This window comes from Gopherus flavomarginatus, chromosome 15 (genome assembly GCF_025201925.1).
Source record: "Gopherus flavomarginatus isolate rGopFla2 chromosome 15, rGopFla2.mat.asm, whole genome shotgun sequence".
In the NCBI taxonomy this organism is placed as follows: Eukaryota; Metazoa; Chordata; order Testudines; family Testudinidae; genus Gopherus; species Gopherus flavomarginatus.
In genome coordinates, this window is record NC_066631.1 from 6800520 (window position 1) to 6816017 (window position 15498).

Sequence of the window (15498 nt, forward strand, 5' to 3'; positions counted from 1 at the left end):
CGAGCCAAAGCCCACTGATGAAGCCAACAAAAGTCTTGACTTGGATGGGCTTGGGCTCCGGCGTACAATCAGGCAGTTTGAAGAAAGCCTGGCAAATGTCTCTGAGGGATGATGAATTGGCATTCGAGTCTGCAGGGTCACTGGAGTTCTCCTGACTCATAAGGGTTTTAATGGGACTACAGAAACTGGGTACTTCCACGAGTAAGGGCTACCCAGCTGAGGTAGGCTTGCAGGATTAAACCCTGGATGTTATATACATTTCTTGCAGAGTGCTGGAGCGGGGATAGAATAACGCTAATGAATAAATACCTCTGACACTAGGCAGTGTAATTAAAGTATATTGTAAAGCTGCATGATCTCTGCACTATATTTTAGTTGCACTGTCTTGTGCCCGAGTTTTTCCCACAATAGCAAGAAGGCCTTGGAAAAAGAAGCTAAAGCTATCATGGCAGCATTTTTAAAACCACGGTTGCTATTTTCCTTTTCTTAAAAAAAGGGAGCAGGTGAATGAGGATTAGTTAACTAACAGGCTTTTTTCATTCACATTGAACACCATAAGCTAGTCACCCTGGCACCAGCTGAAAGAGGCCGTGGTGAAGGGAAATCCACAACACTTTGGAAAAGCAATTTCTTTTCTTTTAAAAAAATGATTCGCCTTTTTAATTTTTTTCGGCAAACCTCTTTCCTGTCACTCCCCTCCCACCCCCCTCTTCAAACTATAAAAATGTTGGTGCATTAGTTGACTAAAGTACAATAAATAAGCAGTAAACACAAAAACATACTTTATTTGTTTCTTCTTTATACAAAATAAAGAAACTAGAAGCAAAAACTATAATACATCCTTCAATCCGTGTAGCCTCCAATAAACTTTTGGGTTTGAAGTGGTGTTTGCCAGAGACATTCAGACTTGGATCGCTTTTTTATTGGTAGTTTTAGTTATATTTCTGCCCAGTGGAAAACAAAACCAACCCCAATGGAAGTCTCTCCAAACAGAAGTCCTGCTGTCCTGGAAAGCTGAGCCAGAACTAACCACGAGGGGGCGCCTTATCATCAGTTAAGGTTTCCTTTTGCAAGACACACCAGTTTCCACTCCCACCTCCAACACCACAAAACCAACCTTCTAATAAAAAAAAATAGTGGCTTACGAGGGGTTCCCCCCCTTTCCAGATTAAGATTAAAAAATATGCAATTCTGGATGGAGCAAAAAGAAAGAAAAAACTCCCGCCCCTCCCCCGAAAAGTAGGAAGTTCAGTCAGTCAGGAAATCAGTGATCCAGTCCAGTCCAGCTTTGGTCCAAGAGATGCTGCTTCAGATACTGGCAGAGGTTAGTCAGCACTGGCACGTCTCGGCACCGTGCCTGCTAACACGTGGCGAGGAAGAAAGACACAATGCGGGGAGCCCCAGCGGCCTGCGGTCCTGTCGGCTTGGGGCGTGGGGGGACCCTGGAGAATTTTGGCATCAGTGTCCGGCGGCCGGTTTCGGTTCCCGGTGTCTTAGCCGGGGCTGGGCCGAGGAGGCGGGATCTGCCTGGGGCAGAGGGATCCGGGGGTCCCCCGCGCCCCCCGCTGGCTGGCTCAGCCCTACCACACCGCTGCCTCGTTCAGCTCCTGGTTGGGGTGCGAGAGGGGCCCGCTGTAGCCGCTGTTGCTGGACATGGAGAAAGGGGGGCTGGGGCCGCCGCTGAAGACCTCGCCGGGGATGGGGTGCAGCGAGCCGGTCAGGCCCGGCTCTGGGCTCGGGGTGTCGGGGTGCGAGATCATGTCGGTGTACCTTTGGTTTTCGGAGGCGTGGTGTCCCGGGAGCGGGGGCTCCAGGGGCCCCAGGGGCGTGGAGCCGGGCCCTGAGGTCGGAAGGTAGCTGGAGTCTGCTGGGGACTGGGCTTGCGAGGGAGGCCCGTGGGGGAAAAAATCGTAGTTCCCGCCGGGCCCGTAGTAGTCTCCTTGGTAATCTGGAGCAGGGGAGAGAGAGGAGGGTGAGGCGGGGCCGGGGCGCTCCGGAGCCTCCCCAGCCCAGCGCAGAGCCCGAGGGGTTCCCGGGACTGCCCGGAGCTAGCGGCCCCCAGCCTCCCAGCCCCAGCAGCGGCTGCGACCTGCCTGCGCGTAGGGACGCGCCCCGAGGGGCAGGCGAGCACCTCTCTGCAACGCGCCCACAAAGGCGGCCGGGGGCCCGGGAATAGCAGCGCACTCGCCTGGTCACCCCGCTCCTTTGCCCGCAGGGGGGTGGATCACTCGTCTGGCCCGTCGCCTTCGCTCCACCGCAGAAGAGCAGCGCAAGAAAGCGACTCTCCGGTGGAATTCGGTGATCGGCATTTATTTGCCGGCTGCTTCTTTCATTGGCTGCCCCCCCCCGCCCCAGTCTAGTGACCCCGATTGCCAGATTCGGTGATAAAAGCCAGGAAGGGATTGGATCAAACGCGTTGCTGGGGTCACACCATTATCCGGGGCCAGCAAGGTCTAGGATCAGAACCTGGCACATTTTGAGCAGTGGCAGAGATTTTTATCGGACACTTGCACGCTTTTTGGGAAGCCACCAAGCTGCAGAGTAGCCCCCGCCCATCCTGTGCAAAATAACAGATTAAATAGATTCCTAACCGGACACTCATGAGTGTACCCGCTAATAAAGCCAACGTCTTCCGCTAACCAGAGAGAGCGGAAATTCTCTCCGAGCGCACAGAACGATAACAACACGTCTAAGAACTGGGCGAGGGGGTCAGTTTATCATTTTGGAAAGGTTTTGCTTGAAATCAACAGGAGCGGGTGGGGAAAGATGGCGTGTTTAATTCGATTAACCGCCTCGGTGACATCGCCACTGATTGCGCGGGCACCTGACAAGCGAACACCCCCGAACACCCTCCAAAACCGCAGCATCGCAGTCGGAATCTTTGAAAATAGCGGAAGTCGCGAAATCTGGGACCTGCTTAGAAACCGCTGGGGGCGGGAGTAGCTGAAAGCGCTGAATTTCTTTCCAACCCTAAAACCAAAATAGTCTCCGGAATTGTAACTGACCGAAAATTAAAAAGAAGAACTAGAAAAGGTGTCACTGTCTGTAAAAAAAATAATCGACACTCAGAACTGCTGGGAGGGTGTCTCTGTAGACACAGGATGGGGGGGGTTGTGTAAATGGCTGGATGAGGGGGAAATGTCTTATTTAGCTGGCACAGAAGGAAAGAAAAGGAAGGTTTTTCCCCCGCTCAGCAATGACAGGGATGCAAGTGAGGGGTCGTTTTTCTAAGCCCCCGGCTCACGCAGCAGCCAGGCCGGCTGGCACCCCCCACCCCCAGCTAGGGCTAGCTCCAACTTTCAGAGCCCCCCCATCCCAAGTTGCCTTCAGTGCCCCCCAGCACCCCATCAGGCGCCGCTAGGGAGAGATCGGCCGCCGCATGTGGGGAAGGGGCCGGATTTCCCGGGGCCACATGGCCCGAGCGGGGAGGGGGAGCAAAGAAGGAGGAAACCCGCGGGGCCCGGCCCCTGTGATAGTGACCTTCCATATGCTCCGGGAGCGCGGAGGTAATTGGAACAAATGCCGTCTGAAAGAGGTACAAAAGGGTGCAGCTGGAGCTTTGTTCCCGGGCACACACGCGGGGGGGCGGGGGCCGGGCGGGAGCGGGGCTCTGTTCAGGCAGACAGCTTCATCACAATGGCCCTTTCTTGCTTGCTGCAGGGGTGCAAACTTGGCCAAGGACCGGACGGAATCTCTAACAGGGGGATTAGAGGGGATCTCGACAAGCTGAGCTCGCATTCAAGGCGAGGGAGGGCGGGGGGGTGTGCGGGGGGGGGACCCTTCAAACAGATGCCACAGGAAGGGTGGCAAAGTCATGGCAACCGGCCCTCACCTTCCCTCCTACCCGCTGCCTTGGCCAGTTGGAGCCTTAGCGCGTTGGTTTCTGGGCGAGAATGATCCGTGATCGGTATCTTCGGGCCAATCAGCAGCAGGGGAGGAGGGGAGAGAGAGGGAGGGCTGGAAAGAAAGTGAAGGAAAGATGGAGAAGGGTTGGAAAGATGGAAAGAAAGAGGAAAGGATGGAGGGATAGAAAGAAGGAAAGAGGAAAATATGGAGGGATGGAAAGAAAGAGAAAGAAAGAAACGTATGGGGGATGAAAAGAAAGAAAGAAGAAGGAATGGAGGGATGGAAAGAAGAAGGGATGGAAAGAAAAAGGAAAGGATGGATGAAAATGAAAGAGGAAGGGATGGAGGGATGGAAAGAAAGAAAAGGATGGGGGTTGGAAAGAAAGGAGAGATGAGAAGAAGGAGAGACGAGGATGGAGGGATGGAGAGAAGAAGGGATGGAGGGATGGAAAGAAAGGAAGGAAGAAAGAAAATGGTATGGGGGATGAAAAGAAAGACAGAAGAAGGAATGGAGGGATAGAAAGAAGAAAAGAAGAAGGGATGGAAAGAAAGAGACAAGGGTGGAGGGATGGAAGAACGAGGAAGGGATGAGAAGAAGGAAAGAAGGAGGAAAGATGGAGGGATGAGAAGAAGGAAAGAGACAAGGATGGAGGGATGGACGAACGAGGAAGGGATGAGAAAAAGGAAAGAAGGCGGGATGGAGAGATGAGAAGAAGGAAAGAAGGAGGGATGGAAAAACGAGGAAGGGATGAGAAGAAGGGATGGAGGGATGGAAGGAAAGAGACAAGGGTGCAGGGATGGACGAACGAGGAAGGGATGAGAAGAAGGGATGGAAGGATGGAAGGAAAGAGACAAGGGTGCAGGGATGGACGAACAAGGAAGGGATGAGAAGAAGGGATGGAGGGATGGAAGGAAAGAGACAAGGGTGGAGGGATGGACGAACGAGGAAGGGATGAGAAGAAGGGATGGAGGGATGGAAGGAAAGAGACAAGGGTGGAGGGATGGACGAACGAGGAAGGGATGAGAAGAAGGGATGGAGGGATGGAAGGAAAGAGACAAGGGTGGAGGGATGGAAGAACGAGGAAGGGATGAGAAGAAGGGATGGATGGATGAGAAGAAGGGATGGAAGGAAAGAGACAAGGGTGCAGGGATGGAAGAACGAGGAAGGGATGAGAAGGGATGGAGGGATGAGAAGAAGGGATGGAGGGATGGAAGGAAAGAGACAAGGGTGCAGGGATGGACGAACGAGGAAGGGATGAGAAGAAGGGATGGAGGGATGGAAGGAAAGAGACAAGGGTGCAGGGATGGGAAGAGGGGATGTCTGGGAAGATGCTGTATTTAAACTCCTCGGATCCAGCACGATTCCGCTACAACCCAGGGCTGTGGCTGCCCGGGCCCCCGGACGCCGAGCGCCTGCGGAGGGTTTGCAGAAGCGCGAGTCTAGCGGGGCGCTGAGAGAACTCCCAACATCCCCGGGTTTCGCTGCTGGGGAGCAGCGGCAGAGCAGGGCTGCCCGCGCCTGTCACGGGTTACTTTCTCTAAAGCCGCTGCTTCCTTTAAAAAACCCACCCAACTATGTCAGGGCAGGAGCGCACTCCATCTGCCATGCGATGTATTTCTACGGGAGGGAGGGGAAGACAAGGGAGCCCCCTTCTGGTTCCAAAACCGAACCGACACAACCACCCCCCTGCGCCTCTCCTCTGGCCAGGAAACAGCCTCCAAGCCGCAGGGAAGGAATGTTTCTCCTCCTGTCTGTGCGGCGGTTTTCATGATCATTTGCCAGTTATGGTCTAAATCCGGAGCGTTTACTCATGAGAGTAAACTTTACTCGGGCGACGTGTCCTGCAGAGCCAGAATCCGGGGTCGGCTACACCGGAGTGACTCCGGATTCACACCAGGGGTAACTGAGGTCAGAATCCGGCCCCTGGCTGTGGACAGGAGTAAGGTAACCAGGGCAGGACCGCGCGCCAGAGGAGTAAATTTACTCCCCGTAGTAAAGTTTGGAGGAGCGAACCCTACAGCATCCCAGCGGAGCTTCTCTGTGACGTCCCGCACAGTTCCTTGTGAAATCCGGAGCCTTCCCTTCCAGCACGGGACGGAGAGGGGCTTTAGCCGGAGATTAACTCGTCCCTTTCTCTTGGGAACCCCAGACTGCATGGGCAGCATATGGGTGCGATCTAACCCTAAGGGCACGGGACGGGAGGCAAAGCCCCCCCACCACCGCATCTCCTCCCGTCTATGTAGGAGGAGACACACCCGAAGAAACCCCGCTCCACGACTTCTCCGGGCTGCGGGGCTCCAGGCAATCCGACAAGGGCCTACGCGCCGGAGTTTGCTGGACTCGGGCGAGGTTCAGTTCAAGGCACAGAAGGTAACAACTTTACCTGACCCACAAATTCCTTCCCCCGCGCCCAGCCAGGAAAGGTGGTAACAATGAATAGAATCCGGAGCTAGCACTTTGGAAGGAAGAAGTGGCGTGAACCGGATTGGGAGAAAGCGTCAAGACCTTCCCTTAAAAACAGACTCCAGAGTCTCCCGGCCAGCTACCACAGAGTGCGAGCACGGGCTCTCCCCTTTAAAAGACACAGTGAACTGCTCTAAAATGCAGTCGAGTTCAAACTTCAGAGGCTTCATTTCTAAAGGTGGCAAAAGAAAGAATAACCAGAAAGGAGAGAGAAAGAACAAATGACCCAAAGGAAAACAAAAGGAAAGAAAGAAAGAACCGTGAGCAAATAGAAAAGAACATCGATTAACAAGAGAGAAAAATGAAAGAATGAACAATGATCAAGAAAGACAGAAAGGCTCCTCCAGCCTTCAATGTTTGACTACAAGGAGCGTTAGGAGGTCACCCAGGAAGTGATCCATAAAATGCTCATTACCTCCGTAATAAGTGTAAGGGGTAGAACCCAACATTTCAGACTCATCCAGCCTGCCTCCCAGCGGGCGCATGCGCCGCGGACTCCTGAAGAAGGCGTGCCTCCTGGCCCCCAGCGCGCTCAGCTGTTTCATTCGCCTCTCTTTGGACCTTCGATTCTGGAACCAAACCTGCGGGCAAATTAAACAACCTCAGCAACGTGGTGACAACACCCACCCCAAGCCCAGCTGTCTCCCAAGGCCCTGCCAAGCCACGCGGGCGCTTTGGAGGGGCAGGCACAAGGTGAATCATTTGTTCGGATCTGCCCGCTTTTAACCGGCCTGGCCCGCCTCTTGCACTACGTGTCTCTAGATTAATCGACTAACGCGCTGATTGAGCTCTGTAATGCAGGGGCGCACGGATCTGCTGCGGTACAACACATATACAGACAGAGCAGGAAGCTGGTGCTAAGAGGATGCCAGCTCAGAGGCGGGTCCCCTCCACATGATCGCCTCAAGACGTTCCAAGTTTTTCCCTGCAGGATTTGCCAGATGAAGGCAGCAGCAAGTCACATCCTCCCCCCGCCAACTGACAGGTTCCCCGAAGATCCGCTTTTCCATTCTTTGGACAAACTGGGTACTTTCTGGACCCTTTACAAGAGGCAGGCGAAGAGGCTCTGAAGAAAAATGAGGAGAAACTTTCAACCGGGGGATTAAACTCGGCAGTTTAGCCAATGGAGAGCAGCTTGGCTTTGAATTAATAAGAAGAGGAAAGTTGCGAGTGAACTCAGAACCATTCAAGAGTGAAGGATTTTTGCACACCCTTGGAGAGGTTTATAATGAAGTGTGCTTCCTACCCCCCTCCCCTAAAGCCTGGAAGACATAGTCATAAAGGCACTTAAAGGGGGTTTTCAAACTACAGACAGCTGTGGGGGTGCCTGCTTTCCTAATCTAGCTATCCAGCCATCGACAAACACGTAGAGCAACAGAGAGCCAGAAATGCATAGCGATAAATGAGAGCACAGACACCTAGATACATGAATGAATATGTACAGCGCCCGATGCTAAAGGGGGAGGGAAGGGGGAATTCTTGGACATTTTCCCATCTTGCAGATTTCAGAGATGAAATACAGAGCCCTTCATCCCCTCCTTTTGTTTGGCCGGAGGCAATTTTTTTTCACACGCTCAACACTGTATATTTGCCAGCAGTAAACCGCCATTGCTTATATTACTTTAGCAGTAGTAAGAGACCCGAACATACTTCTCTGGTTCAGCTCAATCTGTCTTTGTTTTGGGGATTGTGTCTATCCCCCCTCCGCCCATTTCCTCGTTAATATAAACCTGCAGATTCTCTTAACCAGTTCTGTGACTATATCTTGTTGCAAAGTGTCAAGATAGAGACAGCTCTCGGGTTGACCCAATTGAAAGGACTGGAGTTAACTTCTTACTCTAGACCCCACTAAGCTTCACAAAGGGGTTTTTTTATACTTGTAATTTATGATTCATGGAAATATTTTGGGGTGGGGGAATCGAGCTCTGAACTCTCTTGCGTTGACTGGCTTAGCCTGAAAGCTCCTCCAGGCAAGTACAGGAGCAAGAGGGTTTAGTGAAGAACTGACAGTGCTTCAAATCAGTCAGCAGGAAACGGAAGGGAGGCTGAGGCTGCAGGTTGACACCGTGCTTGGAAGAAATTCCCACCAGCTGTTGGCTGGAGGTGTAACCCAGCACCAGATACAGCCCGCAGACCCGGAGTCAGGTGGGGACCGCTTGATCATTGTTTGGTTTTTGCTTCCATTTTCGTTGGCTTCAGCTCCCACTGATGTCACCCAGAGCCTTGACATTGACCTCGATGGGAGCTGAGTCAGGTCTTTAGGGAACTTGGGTCTGATCCAAAGCTCACTGAAGTCAATGGGAGTCGCTCCACTTTGAAGCACTCACTCAACGCGCTGCCCAGAGTGCGTGGGGGCTCCAGCTCCCACGGAGGAGGCTGAGCCCCAAAGCTCCAGGCCTGCGTGGGTCAGCACGTCTGGCGTAAGGGCCAGCGCCAGAGGCTGGAGTCTTTCCATTGAGTTCACTGGGCTTTGGAGGAGAACGCCTGAGAGAGAGACTGAGCGTTGGGTTTTGCCTGAGGACTCTCCAGATGAAGAAAACAATTATATAACTAGAGACAAAAATCTCTGATCACCATCGCCGTTACTAACAGTGGCCAATTACTAGACCTGTTATCATAATATTGACAACAGGAAATTGGCCTCTTGGCTAGGCAAGAGGAAACGTTCAGTATCCTAATAACCCCGCGAGAGATACAGTAGGAATTGAACAGTGGGGTGGGGGAGAGGCGCCCTGGGCTCAAGTCCCAGCTTTGCCACAAGCCACATGGGTGCGCCTGAGCAAATCACTTCACTGCCTCATGCCTCAGTTTCCCCAGCTGTAAAATGGGGCGTTACCTCATTCGTAAAGCCTGTTAAAGGGGCTTGCATAATGATTACAAAGGGGAGATATTCACAGCAAAGATCTGCTTGGCCTGACCTTTGTTTATATGCCAATTTCCTCCGACACTGGCGGCTTGCCAGATCCCTTTTCTTTAAATGGCACCATTTTCTCCCCCCTCCATCCCGCACTTCTCACAGCCCACGGGTCCACCTGAAGTCACACTGCTGCGCTTGGGACGTCACAGTCATCTCCATGGCGACAGGCTGTGATGTAACAAAAGGTGGCTGAGCGCTGTGACCCAATGGAGTGGGACACAGAAATAGCTAGTACAAGGGCTCGCTCCAGCTGGGTAAGCAGATGGCGATGCTATGGGCGGTCACGCTAGTCCCTGGTTTTGATTCTTTCTCCTATGCTGGGCCAGGGCCCCCCTTGTAGCCGGGCTTGTCTGTACCTGGATCACTCTCATGTTGAGCCCAGTCTCCTGGGCCAGCTGTTCCCGGATGTGCCTGGTGGGTTTGGGGGTAGCAGCAAAGGCAGCCTTGAGAGTCTCCAGTTGCTTGGCTTTAATTGTAGTCCGTGGTCCCCTCCTCTTGGTCCCCGAGTTCTGTTCCTCGTTCTCGTTGTTGGTGGTCTCTTTGTCCGAGGAGGTGGAGTTGTCTGTTTCCTTTGTATCATCCTGCATGGGGTCCTGGAGATCCGGGGACAAACTTCTGTCTGTACAGGAGGACACTGCAAGGGAGAGGCAGAGGGAGATGGATGACTCTGGACAGAGATGGGACCCTCACCCCCACTGTCCCTCCCAGGCAGGGGAGCCGAGGGGGTTAAACTTTTCTGGAGGCCAGATCCTCCTGCCTCTCAGCGCTAATGTAACATGAATCAACCACTCCCCAGTGAACACCACGAAGAGTTAATGAGGGGTCTGAATTAGCAGCAGAACGGGCTCCTCGGTCTATGTGGCAACAGGGACGCACTACACCCCTGGCCTTTTCTGCCACTGGAGCAGGCAGAGGGTGTGACTCCGGTGTGATTTACACCAGGGTGACTGGATCCGGATGGCAGATTTGCAGCCCATTGGCACAGAGGGAGCTGTCCCATGCCCGAGACTCCCACACTGGGGAAGGAAGCGCTTTCGTTTGGACCAGCTGAGCGTTTTCCTTTCAGGCACAAACCGAGCGACGCTGGGGGCCAAGAACCCACTGCCACAAAGCCTTGGCTGTAGCCACCTGGCCTCGGGGAGTTCATTCACCGCCTTGGCCCTGACTCATCCCCCCACGCTTCGGAGCCAGCGAACCCCTGACCCCAGGCTCGGAAATGGGCCCACCCCCAAACAGGGCCCTCATGCGAAGCCCGCCGGGCAAGATGCAGCCGCAGGTGCTGAAAGGAGACAGAGCCCAGGGAAAGGGGTTGAGCACAGGCCACAGGCACAGACCGCTGGGCCAGTGAGGGCCCGATCCCGCCGCCCTGATGCAGAGACAACTTCCAAGGATCGGGTCCACAACGGGTGCTCATGTGTACGTGACTCGCCTGTTATGTCCACACCCGCCACAATGAGACACGGACATAGCAGACTAACAAAGCTGGGGTATTCACATCCATTCGTGAGGGGCTCTGGCGCCACAGGGGGAAAGGCAGAGCGAGAGGAAGAAAGGGAGGAAAATCTGAGGAGTCGTGTGTGATTCTAGGGGAAAGGAAGGAAGTTTCTCAGTAGAGGGAGGAGGTGGAAGGCCTCGGAAGCTGTTAGCCCCATGGCCGTGAAGGGATCGCTCCCCTGACGGAGGGCTGGAAGCTTGGGGCCTTGTCTGGGTTCTCTTCGCATGTAAGGAAGCCGGGAAAATATCCCAGGCCACGGGCCTTTTTGTAAGATCGCAGAGCGTGGGTGGAGTTTAGGGGAAGGTAATGTTCCTGGCCAAATCAAACAGGAACCCGGAAAAAACCACCTGTCTCCCTAAACTCCCACACCCCTCTTCCCCGGGCTGGTCACACATTCCCAGCTGGGTCTGTAGGCGTAATTGACAAAGGCTGCTTTCCCCCAGCACCCGCTGAAGGTGCGGGCCGGATTTTGTTTAAAATGGAAATATCTCTTCGTTTTCCTCTTCCAATCCTGGAAGCCCTCCATCTTCCTCCCTTCCAGCCCCTTCTCCCCCTCCTCTCCAGTTTTCAGTCCACTTTTCTACTCTCCCTCCACCCTCTCCGAACCACAAATATTTTGAGAAATAGGAAAAAAGAGAAAAAAAAAGAGGGAGGGTAAACAGATGTGTGTATAAAGATCGAAAATGATAAATCGGGAAAGGATTCCCCCCCCCCAGCACACCCACGGTTGTGGGTATCCGACAGCTATAGCTCAGGTTGTATCTGGTGCCAGAGAGAGAGAGGGTGTGTGTGTGTGTGTGTGTGTGTGTGAGAGAGAGAGGCCAATACAAAAAAGACTTCCAAGTCCCCAAGTTGCTAGAATTTGCTGTTGGAATATGAAACTAAAACCCCGCTCCAGGACGCTTTTTTGAATTCACACCTATGCTCTAAGGTCCCACACCGGATTAGAGGCTGGCGGAGGCTCCATACCTGAGTTGAGGCTCCCTTCCTTTAAGCTGGGCGAGTTCAAATAGTCCTCTTTGCAAACAAATTTGTTTTCGTCTATGATATAAAGTTCCTCTCCCGTAGAGAGCTGTTTGTTGCAAACCATGCACGTGAAACAGTTCAGGTGAAAGACTTTGCTTCGGGCTTTCCTGACGAGGTCGCTTGGAGAGATGCCTTGGGAGCAGCCTGCGCATTTGGTACCGAACCTCCTAAAAAAAGGAGCGAGAGAGAGAGAGAGAGAGACTGGAGGAAGATAAACACCCGGGTGCTTAGCGGCCCGGCCTCAGAGTCCCCTCCAGTCTATAAGTGCCTCGGCCCCAACTGCAGGCGCCTGGGTGCAGGGGGGCGAGAGATGAGGCCATTAAAGCAATTGCCTGGATTGTGACAATGCAAGGAAAGCGGATTTGGTTGCCTGCAAAATGCGTGCGCAAAATTATTCCTCTCGTGGCCAGCAAAGCGCGTCTCAAGCAGCCCAAGAGAGGACTCGCATTTCCGTGTGAATTTCCTTGTTTAACTCCATACAAATGGACGCTCCCTCACCCCCTCTTTAATAGTTCCGTCTCCACGGGAAATATTCTGGGGTGTCTATTTTGTTTGGTCCCTCCCATATCCGCCGCAGGTAAAAAGCGGGCCCGACCTTACCTACAGCTTTGGCTCAGACACGGCGCGGAGGAAGGAAAAATCCTTCTCTCCGGGGCGCCCAAGTTGGGAGGCGAAGGGGCCATTTTCGGAGCTGTATTTTGGGGCAGACAAAAATGGGGCGCTAGATCGCCGCTCAGCAGAAGGCGAGGGAAGGGGATCAGGTTCCTATATACGCGCGAGAACGCGTGTGCTCCGGGTGGGCCGCTTCAAAGAGCAGCCACGAGTCGGTGTAAAAATAACGACCCGCTTTGATTTCGCGGGATTTATGGAGCGATTTTTACACCCCGTTGTATGCACCGAAAAGCTGCGGAGTGTTTGCAGCCTTTTGTCAGGCTGCACTTCGCGAGGGCACAGGAGGTAACCAATGGATCTTCCCGCACAGTCATAATTCGTGTGAATATTCGTGTCCTCTTCAATGATGTCACATTTCGGCCAGTAAATATCTAACCAGGACACTTTGGTTAGCGGGGTGGTTAGACCCAGAAGAGAAAAGGGGCTGCTTATGGAATTCAAAACACTGGTGGGAAGAGGGGATGTGAGCATCCTAAAAATGGTCGCCCCCTTCCCCACATCAGTGCTGAAAATGGTTCGAGTTTTTACCTCCTTTTCTTCAGCATTCCAGACCCCTCCGATTTATTTATCAGTTGTTATTAATTAGTATTATTATTTTGCATTGCAGAAAGGGTATATTATCCCTAGTGAATGATGACTATCAAGCAGCAGGATCCTACCTGTATTTTCAAAGCAGATATTTTAGTTTCCACTTTGGGGCGTTGATTCGGGCTCCCTAGAGGTTTGGGGGCACTCGTGGAAGTGGGGTGGACGATGGGGAATAAGAGGAGAAATAAAACTGTTTTTTCCCTCCCTTGTTTAAACACAACTTCGAACCGCTTCACTTTCCATGACGTTGATTTAGTGAAAACATTAGAAGTCATAAGTCATTTTTTTGGTCTTATCCTGGAGCCTAATTGGCTCATCTGCACCTTATCAAAAATCATTAAAGGCATTTAAGGAGTTGCAGCGGGAGGGGTGCTGAATGCACAGGGGCCATTAAAAGTAGTTTACATGTGTAAAGGCGAGTGTGACACTTAACCTATTGAAATTCACCTTCATCAGGGCCTACAGGACTAGGAAAACTGCCCTCTCCCCCCCTCTGTATTAATCACCCCCTGAGCTTTTCACCCTTTAGCTAAACAAATGCCCACATTTACCTCAATTACAGCCAGAAACAAAAGGCCAAGCGATATTTAGGGCGATTTTACATTTTCAATGAGTTCATTTGTTGATTTAAAAGAAAAGGGGTGGGGGGGGTGCGGGACAAGTTTGCTCTGTGCCTGCACAGCCAATTAGACCACAAAGTCTTGCTAGGAACTTTAGTGTGCGTTTGAGAATTCCCAGTTAAGGCTGGAATGTTGAGGCAAAGGAGTTTGGGGATGTCCCCCCATATTTCGCTCTCTCTTCTCTGTGCACTTTAGTTCGGATTGATTCCGATTTCTGCTCTGCCTCTCCGCAATACAGGTGGCTTTGTTTTTAAAGCCCGGGGCATTCGAAAATCAGTTTTCTGCTGAGAAAAGTTTTATTCTTCTTCACTCCAGAATGATTTTTTTAAAGTAACCTACAAACCCGTGCCCTCTGGCCTGGCGTCAGATCAGCTCGGATCTGGCTCAACCTCGTGCATATACCTAAATTAAATACATTCGAATCGGGTTACCGAGCGACCAAGAAGCCTGCCTCCCCCCCCCCCAGTTCTAGGATCTTCCCTTCTGTACAGAAAACTCTGAGGAATATCGCAAAAGGAGGAAATTGACAATAGATACAACTGATTTTAAAAATCACTGAAACCGATCTGGCGGGCGGATAATAAATGGATACCCACTATGGGAACATATAGGGTTCCTTTGGGGCATTGGAGTGGCATATAGATCCGACACCTTTTGCAGCATGAGGAGGCCACAGCAACTGTGCCAATTACCGAGAGCTCTCAGCGTGTGGCTAGGAAGCTAGGCACAGCACCGAAGCAGGGTATCGCTAGATAACCTTGCCCCGCGATGCTAGCCAAGCAGTTGAGGAAAAGGTTCGCCTCCTTCTTGCGAGACTTACCTGAAAAAGTCGTTTTTGCAATAAAGCTTGCCTTCCCTGGAGAAGCATTTCTCAGTCAGGTTGCACTTGCATTCGCAGCACTGGACGCATTTAATGTGCCATGCCCTGTCCAACACGTTCAGCAGAAACCTGTCCAAGATGGGCCGCTCGCAGCCTGCACAATGCACCATCATGACCTCCGCAGAGGAAGGCGAGACCGGCAAACTAAAGCAGAAGGCAACCCCCACCCCGCCGCCGCAAGCGATCGCAAGGGAGGGAAACGGAGAACGCCACTGGCAGCTTCGTGCCTTCTTCTCCCGGGCGCCCTGAGGGCAGGCGAAAAGTGCCGCGGGGGCTTTCCAGACTCCCTCCACTAAGGCCGATGCCTCTCTTCCCCCACGCCCCTCGCACCTCTCCCAGCAGGTTCAGTGGGGGGAAGCCGAGCAAAGATATCCCGGGGGGGTGTGACTCTCCCGGTGCCTTTCAATTTAGCAGCATCTCGGCCTGGAGCAGCATCAGCGCCTCTGTGGAAGCAGCCGGTCCACGAACGGGATTAATAACAACACACAATGATCAGAAAGCCAGGAGCCCCCTGTTCCTTCGTGTAGAGGGCTGGTTGGGACTTTTCTCCACTTTCACGCTGTTCCCATCTTCAGCTTTGTCTGCCGGTTTAGTAATTCGCGCATCCTTATTCAGATTTGGTGACGTCTCGCAGAACGTAGAGAGGCCGAGGGCCAATGAAAAGGCAGTGGCCATGGCAACCTCTTAATTTATAGCATATCTAAATTGGCTCCAGCCTTGTGCTTGGCACAGAGGGAAAAAAACAAGGCACCACTATTGTTCAGTAGTAGGTTTTACCTGGTGCGGGGGCTAAGTAAGTATTTACCCTTTATTTTGTTTGCATGGGTGGGTGGGTGCAGATTTGAATTATTTTTTTTGCGGTGGAGGGGGGGCTAATATTTTATCTTTCTCTTCTGGGGGAGCTGGGGGGAATGAGACCTCGGGGAGGTCACTGCACCTGCAAAACAAATTCTGTTTCGCCTCAGTGTCAACAGAAAGCCGGTGAAAGCAG

General features: G+C 52.5%; 1 protein-coding gene across 1 annotated transcript; it reads right to left on the bottom strand.

The window, feature by feature from the left end:
- Positions 1-765: 765 nt before the first annotated feature.
- LHX5 (LIM homeobox 5) lies at positions 766-14791 on the bottom strand. Its single transcript, XM_050924433.1, has 5 exons — positions 14448-14791; positions 11691-11914; positions 9583-9860; positions 6725-6890; positions 766-1948 (listed from the first exon to the last, which is right to left on the bottom strand). The coding sequence occupies exons 1-5, from the start codon at positions 14618-14620 to the stop codon at positions 1581-1583; spliced, it is 1209 nt and encodes a 402-aa protein (XP_050780390.1). The 5' UTR covers positions 14621-14791; the 3' UTR covers positions 766-1580.
- Between the last annotated feature and the right edge of the window lie 707 nt (positions 14792-15498).

Excerpts from the sequence above, each read along its gene's own strand:
- LHX5 (XM_050924433.1), bottom strand. The coding sequence starts at position 14,620 with ATGATGGTGCATTGTGCAGGCTGCGAGCGGCCCATCTTGGACAGGTTT. Across the intron at positions 9,861-11,690 it reads GGAAGGGAGCCTCAACTCAG|TGTCCTCCTGTACAGACAGA; the intron begins GTATGGAGCCTC and ends TCTCCCTTGCAG. Across the intron at positions 1,949-6,724 it reads CCCTTACACTTATTACGGAG|ATTACCAAGGAGACTACTAC; the intron begins GTAATGAGCATT and ends CCCCTGCTCCAG.